This window comes from Phasianus colchicus, chromosome 6 (genome assembly GCF_987193195.1).
Source record: "Phasianus colchicus chromosome 6, bPhaCol1.hap1.1, whole genome shotgun sequence".
NCBI classification, from domain to species: domain Eukaryota; kingdom Metazoa; phylum Chordata; class Aves; order Galliformes; family Phasianidae; genus Phasianus; species Phasianus colchicus.
In genome coordinates, this window is record NC_143441.1 from 11,175,876 (window position 1) to 11,194,906 (window position 19,031).

Here is a 19,031-nt window from a genome sequence, read left to right on the forward strand (position 1 = left end):
TCTCAATTCCAAAATGGCGGCAGCGCAGCCCCTCAGCGCCCGCCCGCCCTCAGCCCCGCGCAGGCGCGCTGCGTCCCGCCCCTTCCGCCGCGCCGCTTCCGCCCATTGATCGCAGCCGGCGGCGGCCGCTATAGAGCTGCTGGGGCGCAGCCCGCTCGTCGGAGGCCCTGTTCCTCAACGCCCGCGCTCGCGGCGCTCCCGCCGAGGGCTCTCCGTGCCTCCAGGGGCGGCCGCCGCTGCCCGCCGAAGGCCCCGCGCCGTCCCGCCGGCGCTATGAAGCTCGTCAGGTGAGCGGATGGAGGCGGATCGCGAAGAGAGGCGGCGGGAAGCCGCGCGCGCCGCCCGCCCTTCCCCCATCCTCGTGCCGCCCGCCATGGCGGGGCCGCGGCCGGGCCTGCGGAGCGGGGCTGCCCAGGAAACCCCTCCGTGCGGCTGGGGGCGGAGCCGGGTAGAAGCGCCTGCACGCGGTGCCGTTTTCTAAAATGGCTTCTCCTTAGCGCGGCCCTGAGCTGACGGAGTGACGGAGCATCCCGGGTTGGAAGGGATGCGCGAGGGATCCTGAACACAGCTCTCACAGGGCGCCCAAAACCCAAACCCCGCGTCTGACGGCGTTGTCCCGGCTCTGCCTGAGCCCGGTGCCGCCGTTCCCGGCCCCTGGCAGCTGGGTGCCGTTTGGGGCTTTGGCTTTACCCGATGGAGCACCTTCAGCAGAATTGACGGCAGCTGGGAACGTTTGCCTTACAATGCAGCACTCGGTGCATATCGGTTGTGTGTAGCAGCATGTGGTTGGGCAGGCGTAAGCCTTAGTGTGACAGTGAACACCCTGTGCTTAATTCCTAGGTTTCTGATGAAGCTGAGTCACGAGACTGTAACCATCGAGCTGAAGAATGGGACGCAGGTGCATGGCACCATCACAGGTATGGTGTGCCAGCAGCCCCACAGTCTGACCAGAGCTGTGTGGGGTAAGGGAGACCAGTGCTGGCACTGCTGGTGTGAGCGTGGTAACCTGAAATTGCTGCAGCAGCATGCAGGCATTGGTGAGGCAGCGTTACTGCTGTATCAAAGGGCAGTGGGCATACAGCCTATGTATTTGTAAGATCTTGGGGCTGGAACTTGAAGGTCCCTTCAGATAATAGTGAATGCTGAATGTGGCTACAGCTTTGAGATGGTCAAGATTTTAAATTTGAAAGCTTGAAAGTTGGTTTTGAGAATGTTTTTATTCTGCTTAAGGTGTGGGAACACACATTTGTATGCGCGTGCATCAGTTTCATTAAATTGGCTTCAGAACATATAGTTAAAGAGATCCTGGTCCCCTGCTGTAGCCTAAGGCCTGTCCTGCAAACGGTTGTGTGTGTTTGCATAGGGAAGTGCTCCTTCTATGCAGGTCTGCACAGTGAAGGTACTCCTCCCTGACCTGACCTGAATGCTTTGAGAAAAGCCTTTTCAGCTGATCAGTTGCTTCTCATGCACGGAAAAGTGTGTAGACATTTTTGTTTGCTTTAGTAAGATTGGAGGCTGATAGCGTTCCAAAAATACTCATTTTAGATTTGCTCATAAGACATCCAGATGTGCAGTACTCAGTAAAGCAAAGCCTTGTAGTTAAGCTGATGACTGTGCTTGGTCTTGTTGCTGGTCTCTTACTTTAAAAAAAAAAGAAAGAAAAAAAAACCACCTAATAATAAAGATTTCTTAAAAATAGCTTAAGCATGACAGAATTGCATTGCAGGGGATTCCTTAGGAGCTTCCATTGGCCAGCAGCAATGTACTGAGATGTGGTAGGGTTAAAAGCGTTATTTTGCAGCCAGATCCATCGGCTTTGTTAGAACCTGTCTCTGATGGCAGCAGTCTGTGTGTCTCCTACCCTGGTGTCCTGGCAGCCTTCGTTGTTGAGCAAAGTCTGTCTCATGCTGTGCTAAGAACCTCTAAAACCCGTCTGTGGCTCTAAAATGACAGTCATCCCTGTACATGGGTGCACAAAGTGTGTTTGGAGCCACAGTGCCGCCTGCAGTTGGTGCTTCTCATACTGGTATTAGATGTATTTGATCAGAAAATAATGGTTGTAGTTAACAAGGAAATGCAGTGTTTTTTTCCTACTCAAAAGTTTGTTTTCCTTATTTTTAAAGGAGTAAAAAAGACAAATGTTATGCATTTGTAATAAGTGGCAGTTTATTTGTTGTCCAAAGGAATCATTCTAAGCGTTCACAGTGTTGCTGTGACTAAGACCTAGGAACAGACCCCTACAGCTGGTAGCAAGTGGCTCTTCCATTGGAAATACATCAGTGAAATGTTGAGGGCAGCAACTGATAAATCAGCATAACTTAACGGAGAAAAAAAGATCCAGTTTCTTCTTCCAGTTAGAGGCTTAATTAACGAATGGCACAGATCCAGAAGTGTGCTTTAGCAAAGTCTTGAAGCGTGTGCACAATTAATAATAGCCAGAGGGGAGTCATCCTGTGTGTTTTCACTCTCTGAAATCAGACTTCTGTCATTTCAGGAGTGGATGTCAGTATGAATACTCATCTCAAGGCTGTGAAAATGACACTGAAGAACAGGGAGCCTGTACAGCTGGAGACACTGAGCATTCGGGGGAATAACATCCGATACTTCATTCTGCCAGACAGTTTGCCCCTGGACACCTTGCTAGTGGATGTTGAACCAAAAGTCAAGTCCAAGAAAAGAGAAGCAGGTCAGTGCTTGATTTCCCAATATGTGCTTGTTTTGCCTTATCTGTGTTTTCGTGCTCTCAGTCTGAAGGCATATGATTGGAATATCATAATTTCTATATTGCTGTCATCTCCGAGGGTTTGTACTGAACTCACTTGCTCTGCCTGGCCTGCCTTCTTTGTGTCTGTAGTTTCCTTTCATGAGAAGTTATTTACATGGCTTCTCGTGCATCTGTTTTAAAATGTAAATGTCTTCAAGTGCAAGTTAATTCTAACCTATCACGTTCTCAGAGGTAACACCAATGAGATGTACAGTTCCTGTTTTCAAAATGTCTGCTCAGTTTCCCTGGTTGTGTGGGTAACTTCATATTTAGCCTAATAAGAAAGTGTAGAACAGCCCTCAGGAGTGGTGCTGAACTGAAATCCCACGTGGTAGTGGATGCAAATAATCTGCTGGAGAACTGAACTGGAGGGGCTTCAGAATGCAGAGGGAGCTGAGGCTGTGTTCCTGTGGACAAAGCCCTTTTCCTTAGAAGCCTAACCGAGTAGGGAATGCTTCTGTTTTTATTCTACACCATTAACAATTAATATCCAGTAAACTCTGCAAAGTTTGTATGTGTCCTGAGGCAGTAAAAGTTTTGCCCGACAGTGTTAATCAGTGTGTCTTTCAAGAAACAAGTTAAAGGTAATTGTGCTCTAAAGAAACTGCTTGCCATTTGTCCTGTAATTTATGCTTAAGTATATGGACCTGCAGTCTTTGATGCTCTAAAAATGCATTATAATTAATCTTCTTATGTTAATAAAATGGAATAAGTTGCCCTTGGGTCTGTGCATCACAGACTAAAATGACATTACTGTCATCTGGACCGTAGAACCTCCAGCATTTCCTTCAGCCTGAATCATTCTGTGGTTCCTTCCCTCCTTCGGCAGCACAGAGAAGCACTGGGCTAGGAATCATGTCTGAAACTGGCACAGGCATGTTTGGAAACAGAATGGGCTGTCTGGTGCTGGGTCTCTTTAGAAATGCTGCCTTTTAATCTGCTGCAACCCGGGAGAAGGGGCTTGGAAATCTTAGAGCATGTTTTCCTTAAACACTGTACTTAATGAAATGGTGTGAGCTGCAGCGAAAAAAAAAAAAAAAAGAGAAAACACCTTTCTAAGGAGATGGATAATAACTAAAATACTCTGTGCAGCAAAATGTTGTAATTTCTTTTTCTGATTCCTGAAGAACAAGGTTTTACCAAACAGAGAAGAGAAACTGTCAGACTTCTCATAGTGTTTGGAAGCAGTGATGTTTCAGCTCCTTGTTGTCTGCAGCAAAGTCAGAGACAGACAGTAGCCTATGGAAGCTGGGTACTGGAACACCTAACACAAAAGATGACAATGCTGCCTTAAACATTCTGGGAATTAATAGGTTTAATATCTGACTTATTGTTTCTGTGTGATGAGATGTTAGGTTGTTCATGCTTGCAGCATGAGTTAATCTAAATTAAAGTATTCCAAGGCCTCACTTGTTTCATCCTTTCTGTTTTATTTGCTCAGTTGCTGGAAGAGGCCGTGGCCGAGGCCGTGGAAGAGGCCGGGGCCGTGGAAGAGGAAGAGGAGGCCCAAGACGATAACTTCTCCCATGCAACTGTTACCAAATGCTGGGCGACTTCGGATTTTTTTTTTGTACAGGTCTTGTTTATGGTATCCATTTTTAATAAACCGAAAAGTGAAACAGGTGTCTTTTCTTCGTTAGTTAAGTATGGGAAGGGAGGCATGCATTTCTAGAGGCTGCTGCAGACTGTCCCGTTGGTGTTGATTATGACTTTCAAGATTTCATCCACCCCTGAAGGCTGTGAAGTGACCTCCTGCTCTTTGCCCTGTAGAGATAGACTTGTGTTGATGCACTCTTAAAATGTTTGAAACAGAATCCCTCTTTTATAAGGCACTTGCCATCTTCTAATGGTTACATAATCAAGGCACTGCATTTAGAACCTGTGTCCCATGAGTGTGTCTTGTGTTTTTCATTGACCTCTTTACAAGTTCATAGATAAAATTTTGCTGTTTTCTGCTATGCAATGCTTAAAATTTAAGCATGGTACTTCTATAGAACATTAACACGAGCAAATGAAACAGTTCTGTGGAACTGCTGAACTGTTGCATCTCATGATTAAAATTAAAGTACACTTGGATATGAACTTTGTCAAAGCTAGTTGTATGGCATACCGGGTGTTGGTTGGCTTATGGGGCAGCTTATTAATTACAGGCATTTGTAATGTTTGTTCAGTGCATCCCTAGCAAGATATACAGCGCAGGGCAGAACTGCGCACTGTAATTTGAAGTTAACTTCAAAGACAAGAGAGAGAGACAAGAACTTCTGCAGCTTGGATATAAACTGTGTTGCTGAACATAGATGTAATACACATGGTTAAGTGTTGGCTTTCTGGAGTGGTAGGGATATTTGCCAGTACTTCAGTGCAGGAACATGCCTGCTTGGTTGCTCCTGTTTCCAGATAGGCAGTGCTACAGCAGAGAGGGGAAGAATTGCCTAATAGATGGCATTGGTTAATCCGTGCTAGCTAGAGCGTTTGTGAGCTGCTGTTTAGCTTCTCCCCCTCTTACAGAGGCCATATTAAAGCTTCATCTTGTTACAGGAGAGCTTGTTTTCTGAACCACTGAGGGACCTTCCAAGAGCACTTTTTGGTAAATATAGCACCAAGATTCTCCAATCTCTAAGTAGCTGCTACGAGTAATGGTTGCTGCTGGCTTCCAGAAGTGCCCGGTCACTGGTGGTGCGGGTAAGGTCTTTCCCAATCCAATTCTCTGTGTTCATGCGACTGTGGAGACTCTTTCCCTCTTCAGTCTCTTCCTTATGAAAGTTAGGAGTGCCCCCAGAGGTATGCACATGGTGGATGAGGCTACCAGCAGCCCTATCACTGCCAGGGCGTAGCTGGGATAGTCTCTTGTCACCAGCTGTCCCTACAAGGGAGAGAAGCAGTGTTGGGTCTGGTTTGCCACATCCCAAAGTCAGTCTGGCCGCGTGTTTATTTAAATGGGCCAGCAGAGAAGCACAGGCACTGCTGCCTGAGGTGAAACTGGTCATGAGTGTCCTCAGCACTCTACTTTGTCCCACCTCACAGCCTTAAAACTGATAACGAGAACAGAGCTGCTGTAGCTGTTGTGTGTGATTTTGGCTTTGATTTCCTTCTCTTAATGAGGTGGTTCCACATGGATGTGTGGCTTTGTCCTGCTCCTGGGCCCGTGGGCTCACACTGACACTTGATCAACAGGGCAGGCCCTCTGCAGGCTCCAAAATAAGTGGTGGCACAAAAACAAAGTGCTTAATTATTTCTGCATGCTAGGAACATTTCCACAGCAGGTTATGAGCCTGTAATTGCTTACCCAGTAGTCATTCCTTTGGGATAAATATGCAGTTAAGCATTCTTTAAATGAGTTTTGGCCATGAAGAAAAATGTTTATGGCAATCTTGAAAGCTTTTAGTTTGTGAAAGCCAGCAGCAGCTTTGTTCAGTTAAACTAGCACTATTGTTGGGTTTTTTTTTTTTTTTTCATGTAATGTGTACTTTTAAGTTGATACTTTGGTCTTGAGGGAGTTAATGGAAGTTTGTTTGTTTTAAAACAAAGCAACTGTGTTACCTGTGTGCTATCCCACGCTTGGTACTGAAGGGTTCCTGTGAGGATATAGTCGGTGAGGTAAAATATAAATAGGCTTATAATGAGCAAAGGGCTAGCAAAAGCCCACATTGTTTTCCAGTACCAGTTTAGCTTGCGTCCAATCATCGTGTGAAGATCTTTCTCAAATCTGTGTTTAAAAACAGAAACAAAAACACCACGTATTCCTGCGTATGTTCAATCTGCGCCCTCATCTGTGTCACATCAGAAGCACCTACAGAAGAAAATGCGAGCAGAAGGAGTGGAGAGCATACTTGGCCAGGGGTAATGAGCAAAGAACTGTTGCCTGAAAAACTGCTTCATGCGGATTAGAGAGAGAGGTTGGAATGAAGGGGCCCCTTCACCTTGCTGGGAGCAGAACCTAGCAGAAAAAAAACAGCCCCAGGTGGTGTTTCTACTGCTGGCCTGCGGCCGCCATCCCACCTCACTGAGGCTATGAGAAAAAAGGTGTTGAGCTGTTACCTTCTTAGCCCGTAGATGTAGCACACAGCAATGGTTTCCACCAGCACAATGAGCAGCAGCGAGAGGGTGGCTGCGTAGTCATTGAATATGTCAAACCAGTAGTTCCCAGCCTCCATGGTGAATATGAGGCCAATGATGCAGTTAATGAAACACACAAAACCTGCATGGATAAAACAGAGACCCTGCTCTTATACCTGGAAATCAAAAATAGGGAAGTCTTATTTATTTATTTGGCCTCTATTTCAGTACTTAGCAACATGGCAGCACGCATGGCATGAACACCATCCCTGAAGGTGTTTAAGATGATGAGGTTGGGCAGCCTGGTCTAGTATCAAAGCTGGAGGTTGGTGGCCCTGCCTGCCTGTATGCTATGCATACTGCTCTCCCTGTGTGATGCAGGCTACCACATGGCAGGCACTTACCAGAGATCACCTCCTTAGAGAAGCGCGAGGTGATGGCCTTACTGTCGGTCAGGGGTGTAAGGATGGCAGCGATGTTGCCCAGCATGCTGCCAATGCCCAGCATTAGCAACATGGCAAAGTAAAGCACAGAGTACAGCTGAGACACCTCCATGTTTTTGATGGCTTCTGAGTAGACAATGAATGCCAGCCCAGTTCCTTGGACAGCCTGCCAACAGGAAGGAGGCAGTGAGTGAGTTGGGGGCTTGGCCACCTATAAGCTTATGATAAGGAATCATTTCAGGGGGAGGGAAGTCAAATTCCTTGTAGTGCCTTTCAATTTGATGCTCCAGGGATGCAGAATGTGCCAAGCAAGGGAAGACTGAAGCCCAGGTGAAATGCAAAGCGGCCCCTTTGGAAAGATGCATGAAGGAAAAAGACCAGGAAGTGTTAGTGGACAGCTGGCTGCACATGAGCCAGCAGTGTGCCCAGGTAGTCAAGAGGGCCAATGGCATCCTGGCTTGTGTCAGAAACAGTGCAAGTTGCACCAAGGGAGGTTTAGGTTGGATATTAGGAAACATTTCTTCTGAGGGAGGTGGTGCAGTCACTGTCCCTGGAGGTGTTCAAGAACTGTGTGGATGTGGCACTGAGGGATGTGGCCAGAGGACGTGGTGGGGGTGGGTTGGTGATTGCACTAGGTGGTCTGAGAAGTCTTTTCCAGCCTTAATTATTCTGTGATTCTTACCGTGTCTAACTCAGCTTCTAAGCTGCAGTTTTTCAGCTGGGGTAACAACTGGGCATACTCCTGTGGGTGGGCAGCCATGAGGTAGTCCTTCATCTCACTGAGGTTGTCTGCTGTCAAAGAGCCTTCCTCCAGATCGAAAGTATTCATCAGCAGCAGGATCACCCTGTGGTGGATGACAGGGGTTTAGTGCCCATTGCAGATGGAACAGCGCCGCCAGGGCCATGTGAGGGAAAGAGGTTGGGTGAGTGCTGCCTGGGGACAGCCCAGTCCAAACAGCATCATCACCTTTACTAGAGCAATCCTAGATCTGGTGCTGCGTGCTGTTGTTTGTTCACCTCCCCTTTAATTTGCAAGGAATGGCTTCTGGTGGCAAACAAGAAAACGAAATACCCAGCTCTTACTTGTTTATGCAGCTTTCGTAGTTAAATGTGGCCTTGAAGCCATAGATGGAGAAAGTCACAATGCTGGCGAATATGGACGTGGTGCTGTTGATGAGGGAAACGATGATGGCGTGCCGCTCACAGTTGTTGCTCGGATCATTGTAGCTGGCAAAGGCAATGAGGCTGCCAAAGCCCAGACCCAGTGAGAAGAAGATCTGTGTGGCGGCGCTGATCCATGTTTTGGGATTTGACAGCTGCTCTAGCTGCAAAACCAGGCGGGAGGATGGGGCTGTGAGGCTGCACCATCCGTACTGCACCTTGGAGACTGCAGGGACGGGGACCGGGACAACGACCGTGATGAGGTTACACCCACACCCAGGAGTGAAGGGAATTGGCTTGGGTCCCTTTGCACACCCCTTTTAGCCCAGGGCCGTAGTTCTATTACTGCACAGTTTGGAAGCAGTACACCGCAGGTGGCGTTAGAGGGCATCCTTCTCTGCAGGAAAGCAAAGAGGAGTGGGCAGGGAAGCCACCAGCAGCTCACTGCGGGGGACTTTCAGACATTTCACCAGGGCTACCAATGGAAAAACTCTGTTAAGAAGAAAGGCAGCCACCTTTTGAAAACCTACACATTCAGTCACTAATAACATTTAGTTAAAAGTTCAGTGCTGTTTTTCCATACCTTTGGAGTAAACATGTATATCAACCCATTGACAGCTCCGTGAAGTGTCAGTCCTCTGATGAGGTATATGATGAGAACACAGTATGGCAAGGAGGCTGTGACATAGACGACCTATGGGAAGGAAGGGGAACATCTCAGTAGTGCACATGAGGAACTGCCATTACTGTATTTGTTATCTGTACTACCCTTTAAACAAATATTTTCATGTAAATCTAAAGATTTAGATTTTTGTTGTTAATAAAGATCTATGCTACTGTTCCAAGAGTCTTCTTATTAAGAACAAATTTAAAACATTTGCAGCTTTTCTGAGCTCAGCTCTGCATTTAGTGAAATAACATTGGTTTGCTCATCAAAGGTCAACATCTGCTCTAAGAGAAAGGACTGCAGACCTCATAAAGGATCAAAATCAAACTGGAATGACAACATCCTAACTTGGATGTAAAAAAAGACTTTAGATTAATGTAACTCAGGTTTTCTTTCAATTGCCTCGTAGGAGCTTTTGATCAACCTGAATCTAAGCCACTGCAGGGAGAATCAGGCACAAAAAAAAGGGAGAAGACAAGCAACCTCTCTCTGCATACATTCTGATGATTCATCTAAAAACTTCTGTAAAAACTGACTCGTGAACCAGGGAGAAGTATGAGGGTGGGCTCAATGGAGCCATGCCAACCTCCTTTGATGTTGGAATGCCAATAGGGAAGAAACCCAACAAAGCTGCATTTGGCTGAGTGGCAGCTCCTTATGGAAGAAGCAGGTTTGTATCTTCAGGTATCCGTCTTTCCTTGCAGCAAGGCTTTAAATGCGCCAGCTTTGTGTTCCTCAGCAGGACAGCCCTGTGCTGGTCTCATAAACCCTTCTGCTGTTCTGTTGCAAATGCACTGCGACTGCTCTTTCTTGCTCTGAGGAGCCCCTTCCATAGCTATGTGTTGTCAGTATGTTTTCGCTATTTTATTGGGGTCATTTTTGCCCACAAACCCAGCTGAAGCAAGTTTCAGAGGTTACTCTTAGCAGTCTCTTGGACTACTGTGCTTGTCTAATGCGATTTGTGGATTACAGCACTCAGCCTGTTCTTAGTGAAGGCTCTTAGGACATTTCTTTCCTCCCCCTCCTTATAACTTCTGCTGCAGATAAAAAGAAAGCAAAAAGGCCAAGTAGACCACTTTTTCTCTTGCAAAGCCTGAGGAATAGGTGTCTCCTGCCACCATCAGCACCACCAGGGGCGGTGCCTGCCCCTCACCTTTCCTGTGGACGCGGTGCCACGGAGGATGCAGAGGTAGACCACCAGCCAGGCCAGTGTCAGGCACAGTGCCTGCTCCCACTGCACGTTCCCGCTGGTCTCAAGTGAGGGGGAGATGTTCAGGGTCTGCCGGTACCAGAAGTACTGGGTGGAAGATGTCTTCTCGCACTCCTCCTCGTACCCTGTGCGGTTGCTGTTCAGGGGGCAGGTGGCCCATGGCAGTGGGTCCTGGAAGGGAGAGAGGACAGCAGTGGAAATAGAGGTTAGGGAAGCTTTTTCCTTGGGGCTGGCTTGTCCCCATGTTGTACCACCTGGCCCTGTGCTGACACCATCCCTTGGTAGTGAGGCCTGGGAACAACTCACTCTCCAAGGGGTCTGATCCTCTCCTCTGGATATGACCTCTTTCTCCCAGAGAGGACTGAGCCTCTCTGATCATCTTACCTGAAGCCAACCCCATCTCCTAGGGATGACTTTCTCCCCGGGGACCAACCCTCTCCCCTGTGACCAACATCTCTGACCATCTCTGCTGGAGCCAAGCATATCTCCTAGCTCTGAGCTTCTCCCAGAGGACTGAACTCCTGCCCTGGAGCACATGACGTGGACTATCCCAGAGCCAAGCAAGGTCCAGTACCAGTGCAAAGCCCTTGAGGTCCTCCATGGGGCTAAACCACACCACCAGGAACCCACGTACCTGGAAGGAGTGGAAGAGGTACCAGAAGGCCCAGGCATTGATCACGTTGTAGTACATGGAGAGGAAGAAGGAGACGACCACACTGGCAACGCCTGCAGGTGGGAGAGAGTGTGTGGTCAGTGGCAAAGCCCAGAAGCCAGTCATGGCAAGATGGCCTCCTCCTGTCAGGGCTGGCCTGAACTGAGCTTTACGCTTCAGTCACCCTGGTGAGTGAACATTCAATTTATTGTTACAACAAAACATGCATGGAAGCAAGCTCACTTGGGCCATGGGGGTAATTTAATGTCTTAATAACGTTGCAAGGTCTGAGCTCTGATAAACATGAAGCTGTAATGAGGAAGCCAAAGCCCTATCTTGCTGCTCTGTGGGGCTGATGCTCAGCATGGGCAGCCTGGGGCTGGGTTTGGCTCTGATCTTCAGGCTGCCACCATTCTGGCAGCCTGCCCCAGGGCAGTGGGGTTCAGGCCTCAGCCTGAGCAAGGTTCAGCACCAATGCTAGAAAAGGGAGGGGGAAAATGCCCCCAGCATTTGCTAAGCCTGTTGGAAACCCATCTCCTTCCTGCTTTCATCTATGAAAGACAAATTATCTGTGTTCCTCAGGTATTTAAAAAAATCAGAAAAAAAAGCAACAAAATAAAAGATGGAAATAGAGGACATACCAACCCCACAGAGGTAGGGGCTTATTATTTTCCAGGCTCCGATGCTCCCCTTGCGCATGCGCTGCCCCACCGCCAGCTCCAGGTAAAGCAGCGGCATCCCCTCCACCACCAGCATGATGACGTATGGGATCAAAAAGCCCCCTGCGAGGGAAAACAGACGTGTCCAGCATACTGTCAGCATGTAAATACTGCATTGCCCTCTCAGCAGCCAAGTTGCCCCAGTGGTGGTGGCTGGCTGGCTCCTGTCCCAGCACCTCATTTGTTCAGGAGCACGACACAGCCTGAGGGACATCTCTTGGGGTTTCAGCAGGTGTCCTGGCCAGGACCAGGAATTTTCCATGGGCATTTGGCAGGGCTGGGATTTCTGTTGTTCAGCTGTGGGTCACCAACGGCTGGAGCAATGTGCAGAGCTGTTAACAGGTAACAACATGCCATGCTGACCTCTGAATGTGCTAAGACGAATGAAGGCAACTAGAAGTGGGCTTTCCATGCAGCATTCTGTGATAGGGATCAAAGCAACAGCAATATCCACATAGAATGGAGAATTTTAAGTAATGTATTGAAACCTGGTAGGAAGGAGGAAGAGGGTGAGGGGCAGGATGCACATCAGCTTGGATTTCTGGTGGGAAGACAAAATCCTTCCCCCTTCACTTCAAGAAAGAGCTGCTGACTGCGTCAAACCCTGGATTTCTTCCTGTAGCCTTTCCTGGTTCTCTTTTTACAGTGAGCCAAAAAATTTACGTAAATATCTCTTATTTAGGATTTAATCTGTGGCATTAACATTCTTCACGATGGGCTTGGTGCAGTGGCACAGAAGAATGGGCTCCGGCAATGGCCGAGGCAAGGGACTGGAAATAAACACTGAGCAATAATCCGGTTTATTCTCAGAATTAATGTCCTACCGCCCGGCTCTGTCTTTACTAACAAGGCCTTTGTTAGCCTGTTAGGTAACTTCCTATGCCACAAGGGAGGCAATCGATCTGCTGGGCTGGCCGGGGCTGGCCGTGCTCCCTGCAAAGAGGAGGCCAAAGGGCAGCTGCCAGCATCCCTGGGTGCCTGGCAAACCCAGCACTAAAATTCCTGCAGCACTGTTGTGTTTGGTGTGGGTCTTGCGGCCCCCTGGAAAGGCACTCAATGCTTTCTAAGAGGGCAGTGAAAGTAATTAGGAGAAGCAAAGCCCGCTGTCAGGAGTTTCGGACAAACAATAAGGAGAACTGCTGCTCCCCTGGGAAATTTAACCAGGAGAACATAACTAGTGGAGAAACTGCTCTTAGGAAAACGTGCTTTTCAGAAAACAGTTGGTTTTATTTATTCTTTTTCTATGGTTGATCAATGTTCCAGTTTGGGTTACGTGTCAGAGAATTTTCATCATCCACTATGCTATTGACATGAGGACAAACCACAAAACCTCCTCCTCCGTGTTTGAGTTCTGCTGTCTGTCAGGGTGTCTGCCAAGACGAGCTGTTGGAGCACTCATCACATGCGGTTTAATTGCATACAGGCACCTGAGTGTTGTGCCAGAACTCAGTGTTGGACATGAAGCCTTTACTCTCCGAAACCTCTGCCTTGATAAGTATTCCCAGAATTCAGCCCTTCCATCACTTCTGATCTCAGAAATCATAGAATCATAGAAAAGTCTGGGTTGAAAAGGACCACAATGATCATCTAGTTTCAACCCCCCTGCTGTGTGCAGGGTCGCCAACCAAATGGTTAAGAAAGCTTCAGACACAGCAGCATTTTGCTCCTGCTGTAGTTTTGGCCATTGCATTATCTGAGTTTTTCTGATCCAATCCCTCAGGGCGGCTCTGATGTGGTCCTAGCACTGAGCTGGCTTTTCAACAACCAGCATGAACCAAATCCCACCACCTCTGCATTTAAAAACAAAGCATGCATCAGCGTTCATTGCACAAAATGAACAAGAAGAACTGAAACACCTGTGTGTGTTTCTTTCCTGAAAGGAACAAGTCAGAGGCAGACCAGCAGCAAATGAGGCAGATACTGACCACGTTGCTTAATGCATGAACAAGATGGGTCCAGTGCTCTGACAATGGATACAGCATGGGAATTAATATAAAACTGGGATTTTTATGAAAACAGGCAGTTTCTGCACAGGTAGTTCTTCAGTAAATGCCGGTAAACCAGAGGTAGTTATACACTAGAAGAGATTGTTAGTGGTGTTTTAACTAATTAGCTGACTTTCAATTTCTGAGGAACAACATCCATGGCTGCTATATGATTTGGACATCACCTTTCTCCAGTCTGGACCTAGGAGAGGGATGGGCTTTCAAAGGTGGTGATTTTTGAGCCCATTTATTCCCTATTTTCAAAGCTTCCTGTGAGGCATTAGTACAGGAGCTCCTGCTGATTGAGGATTTTCATCCAAATTCAAGGCAGCTTTGCAGACAAGTTATCACCTCCCAGAGTAAGGTTGTATAAAGGACAACACATTAATGACAGCTCCTTGATATGTTACAGCAGATCCTTCAATCAACTCAGTCTGAACATCTTCCCACCTCTCACTTGATTCAGTTACCTCTCAGTGAAATTGTGAGGATCTGAACTCATTTCTGGTGCTTTCAGAGTGGCTCGAGAGGGCAGAAAAGCAATATGTAAAAATCATACAGACCTACAGTTCTCACTCTGCTTTTACAAAGCATTGGGCTTCCCACTGTTCCATTGTACTTCTGAGCAGTGAGTGCTGTGTAGGGGCAGCAGTCAGGTGAACATCTTATGCTAAAGAACACGTAAAACAAAGCAAAGCCTGAGCCAGCTGTATGTTGTCACCTTGCACAATACAAGGAACTTTCCTTCTGAAGCACGCAGAAGAAAAAACTGACCTCCTGCTCTGCTCTGGACCCTAATAGGGTCAACAAGGACAAAACGCTTCTGGAGCTCATCATCACACTTCTAGAGGCAGAAAGCGAGAAATGCAAACTGCACTTACCTCCACCGTACATCTGACACAAATACGGGAACCTCCAGACATTCCCCAGCCCCACAGCATAAGAGATGCAGGCGAAAACAAACTGCAAGGGGTTGTCCCACAGCGGCCGGGCCTTCTCCATGTCCTGCAGGTGGGCAGCCATCCTGTTGCTGCTGCCAGCCCACAGGTGCTCTGCCAGCCCCGCACCGCCTCCACGCCAGCCCGGCTGTGAGGGGAGGGCAAGGCAGAGTCATGCTTGCCAATTCCTATCAAGCTTTTTAATTACTAATCTTATTAACAGGCACATACTGAAGTAGGAATGCTGGTAAATAGATTATAGACACACACGGCACTATAAAATTGGTACTTTGGGTGAATAGCTGCCTGGGCTTTGACAGGCATTTCTGGGAAGGAGGCGAGCCCAGGGATTTTCATTGCTCACGTGCTGACTTGACACTGCAAGGGAGCAACGGTGGGGCTGTGGCTTGGTTTGGGACAGTGAAAAAGGCTTCTTCACATGGCTGCCTTCTCTGGGCGTGGTGTCTGTGTGCCCGGATCTGATGACATGGGGAAGATGTTTCTGCACCGTCAGGGCTGGTTGCAGTGGCTGTCAGAGCTGGCTGTTACTAAAAACTGTCCGTTGTCCTTAGGAGGTCATTGGGCATCTGGAAGCAGCTCCAGGTGTGTCCTTGTCACCCAGGCAGGTCCCCAGCCTTTAGTCCAGCACTTGGTTGAGCCGCAGCTCAGGCTCTTCTCCCTTCATGCTCAAACCCCACTGCTGCAGAGGAATGTTTCCAAGGGGCTGCTAATTTAAAATAAGCAGACAGAGAGAGGCCACTGGGAAAACATGGCCCACTGTGGAGGCATAAGGCCTGAGGAGGTCCCTGGGCTGCCAGAAGGTGCACTAAGGTGCCAGGCCTGGAGGTGAACCCTGTGTGCTTGGGCTTCTGCCAAGATACACTTTGAGCTCAAGCGCTGCAGCAAAGGAGGCGACTAGCAGCATCTCCAGCTATAAAAATGGGCTGAACAAGTCCAAGGACTCAGCTTCCTTCTTCAGATGTCTAAAAATGTGTCTCCTTTCAGGGCAGGACTGGGCCCCTTTTAGATCCATTTTACAAATGACACCCTCTTGGCTGCTGCCGGCCAAGGTGACCACAAAAGGTGACCATGAGAGATTTATGCATCTCAAATAAATGAAACCAGTTTCCATGGTGTGTTTCAGCGCTGCTGGAAGTGGAGGTGGTCACTGGGTTAGCGTCTGGGCTTGCCAGGCCTTTCCACAGTACAGTCTGAGGGAGCTGATGCTTCTTGTGCAACATCCCTGATGTTCCTGCCTTGCCCGCAGAAGTGCAAGGTAATGGCTCGCCCTGGAAATACTCTGCATGGGTAACTGCAAATTCTGCTGAAAGGAAGAACCTGAGGAAAAATTAGGGCTGAAAGCCTCTAAACTGAAGGACACACTGAGAAGATCCAGATATAGTTAGCCATCTCACACCATGAAAACTATTGCAAGTGATTAAAAAACAAAATGTCCCTCACTGCCTGTGGGGTTTACTACAAATGATGCTTATAAATAACTTAGAGCATTTAATAACTAACTCGCAGGAAGGGGAGCCTTAAAAATAGCACATTGCTAGCACTTGGGATGCTTCTGTGTGAATAGATTACTGCTACTGATGAGGACAATCAAGTTAAACATTTCTTTGGCTCTGCCCCTCCTCCCCATTACATTTCAAACTAGTTTACATGAAAGGCTGTGCAGGCAAAGAGGTGTGGTGTCCTTGGCATAGATCAGGCCAGATCAGAAAGTTCAGATGCAGCGAAATGTATCACTGCCTCTCTTCTGAATGCCAGTATCATAAACAGAACTCAATATCTTGCTGTAGGACTTTCCACATGCACCTCAGATAACCTAGATGCTATTTCTTATGCAATCAAAATCTTATCTTTGCATTTCCTTTCTTTGGGTTGGGTGAGGTCTCTTGCTTTATCTGGAGGACAGAGGTCTCTAATAGATACACAAGAATTTTTGATTATTTAATTGCTCATGTTTGTTAAAAGAACAATTAACAATATCCCCTGTATCTAACAGATTCAAGAGTTTGGAATCTGGAAGAGAGGTGACAAAGGATAGGGGTTCATCTGCAGAGCTGGGCAAGGACAAGTGGGACAACATGAAAACCGCCCCATGTAAACCAGAATCAGAAACTGGTAAACAGAGAAGAGAACCCCATTTCTCATAAAGTAAAATTAGCCTTATTTGGTGAAGGTACCAACCAGGGGCTGGCATCTGTTAATACCAGTACAGTAAGAAGTACCTCTCCCAGCTCCTTAAAATGCAGACCAGAAGGGAGTCTGGTGTCCAGTGATAGGCTGGGAGAGAAGATTTATTTCATTATATTGCTGAAAGAGATGGAAATAAGGGAAGGAATCAAAAGTAGAAGCTAAAGAAGTCTGATATAGACAGTTCCTAGATAATTCTACTACCTGGTGGTCTTCATTTTATTAAACTACATGATATCCCATAGATTTAAAAAAATTACCTCTTGTGGTGGGCTTTCCTTTGTCAGGAAGATGTGGGAGAGGGCCATGCCTGGTGTTCAGTACCTGCCCTTCCTGAAGGCACTCCCTTCTGAGTGGCAGTACACTGCCTGCTGCATGTTAGATGACTATCACAAGGAAGCACCGGAGGAGTCTCTACAGACATAGTCTAGTACCAGATTTGGATATTGGTGGCCCTGCCTGTGGCAGGGTGTTAAAATTCGTGAACCTTGGGGTTCCTTCCAACCCCAGCCATTCTATAATTCTATTACCTTTCCTTGGTAGCGATGCTATCAAGCATGTACACAGCTAAGCTAGCAACAGCTCCCATGCGTGGTAACACAAGCTCGAGTGTCTTTCTGTGTGGATATACTGTTCACAGCTACTACTCTAAGCTCCACGTTTCTTTCAGAAAGAGAAAGCATCCTGCTGGATTTCTAGATCTTTGAGGACCTGTAGGCCACCATAACTGCTGGTTGATTGTCTCTTGTTTAGTTGGAGATTTCAGTCATTCCCCCAAGCAGTGATTAGGATGGCTGGATTGCAATTATTTCTCCAGTTCATCACTGCATCTGTGCTGCACTTCCCAAAAGCAAGGTAAGTTGCAGCTGTTCTGACATCAGCCTATCAAATGAAAGAGAAGCAGTTGCAGTTCATTTTATAACATTAAGAAATCAGTATTTTATCCAAAAGAGAGAAACAGATTAAGGAGTACTTGATGAACAGTTAAAGAACACTGGGTAATATACTGTCTCGTTAGGAAGGTAGCATGCAGCACTGCTGGCTCATTTATTAACGACCAACTGCTGCGCTCACGTCATGGTTACAGTGCAGGGTTATTTGTTGGCTGTCACAGTCAATACTAGCAAAACTGAGCTGCCTAGATTTTGTTCCCATAGGAAACATGCTTCAGTTTGCAAGAAAGTGCAAAAAAGAAAAGAACACAAACAAACAAACAAAAGACAAAAAAACCAGAACAAACCAAAAGAACCAACCAAAAAAAAAACAAAAAAAAAACACCCCAAAACACCTAAACCCCAACTGACTTGAAAGAGAGTTGATTCCTGCAGATCAGCCAGTTACTGAGAAATTCTCTTTTTAAATATTTCTTTCAGGCATAACTAGGGGATTAACAGCTGGAGTGGAGGAAACAGACAAGGTACTCTTGAGCAGTATAATGAACTTGCTAGAACAAAGGTTAGTAAAAGCTGCATTAGAATTTACACTGTAGAAAAAGAAACAAAGTTTTAGAAATGTTAGACGTTCAGAATATTGTGCCTATCTCAGCAAAAAGGGAATTGCTGTTGTATAACACTAAGGTCTTTGGCAGGCAGACAGATAATACAATTTTATCAGGAGCTGCAAATGAGACCTTTCTCTTAGCAACTGAGCAATCACACTAATCTCACACTGGAAATCTGCAAGATAAGTTATCAAGGCTGGTGCTTCAATTCTGCACTGCACAATTCTCTGTATGATTTGTCTTACTCATTTGAGGAGATAATAAGGTCTGTAGTCATGATAGCCTATGGCCAACTAATTTTATTGAGACCTATGTGTGTACTGCAGTTGAGAACATACATTCCTATTGAATAGTTTTTAAACAGATAAAGAAAGTGTATCAGATATTCAATATTCTAGCAAAGTCAGCAGCAAAGGATTTACCAAAAAAAACCAACAAACACCAAAAAAACCCAGCATTCTTTCCTTTCATTTTAGAAGTAGTAACTGATCTTGTTAAAATGAATTTCATTACAAAGGAAAATACAGTATTGATCCACACAACCATTGGTGTCAAAAGAACTGCTCTGAGAAAGCACAAGGCAGGAAGCTCTCTATTAAGAAAATAACAGTTTAATTATTGTACAAAATACCTTCCTGAATTCAACTGACCTTGTATGTCAGTGTATGTTGCAGACACAGGAGTCCATCCCACTCCTGTCTTCCTTAACCACTGGGGAAAAAGGGCAGCA

At 46.7% G+C, this 19,031-nt stretch overlaps 2 protein-coding genes and 1 long non-coding RNA gene across 4 annotated transcripts; 2 read left to right on the plus strand and 1 right to left on the minus strand.

Annotated features, from left to right (window-relative positions):
- Positions 1–88: 88 nt before the first annotated feature.
- On the plus strand, positions 89–4,383 carry SNRPD1 (small nuclear ribonucleoprotein D1 polypeptide). 2 transcript variants are annotated; one of them, XM_031590344.2, is made up of 4 exons: positions 89–287; positions 841–917; positions 2,495–2,686; positions 4,206–4,383. In XM_031590344.2, exons 1-4 carry the CDS (start codon positions 274–276, stop codon positions 4,280–4,282), a joined length of 360 nt encoding a protein of 119 aa, XP_031446204.1. In that variant the 5' UTR covers positions 89–273; the 3' UTR covers positions 4,283–4,383. The 2 variants fall into 2 exon arrangements, with proteins under 2 accessions (XP_031446204.1, XP_089998554.1); XM_090142428.1 differs by lacking the exon at positions 89–287 and adding an exon at positions 473–755.
- Positions 4,384–5,297: 914 nt separating this feature from the next.
- Positions 5,298–14,744, minus strand: SLC6A20 (solute carrier family 6 member 20). The gene is made up of 12 exons (XM_090142429.1): positions 14,539–14,744; positions 11,595–11,735; positions 10,936–11,027; positions 10,245–10,472; positions 9,008–9,118; positions 8,738–8,741; positions 8,347–8,614; positions 7,946–8,108; positions 7,225–7,429; positions 6,803–6,962; positions 6,305–6,470; positions 5,298–5,627 (listed from the first exon to the last, which is right to left on the minus strand). Exons 1-12 carry the CDS (start codon positions 14,678–14,680, stop codon positions 5,478–5,480), a joined length of 1,830 nt encoding a protein of 609 aa, XP_089998555.1. The 5' UTR covers positions 14,681–14,744; the 3' UTR covers positions 5,298–5,477.
- Positions 5,372–14,063, plus strand: LOC149917423 (uncharacterized). The gene is made up of 3 exons (XR_016467675.1): positions 5,372–5,446; positions 9,501–9,761; positions 10,709–14,063. It is a non-coding gene; the product is annotated as an uncharacterized LOC149917423 (long non-coding RNA).
- Positions 14,745–19,031: the final 4,287 nt, after the last annotated feature.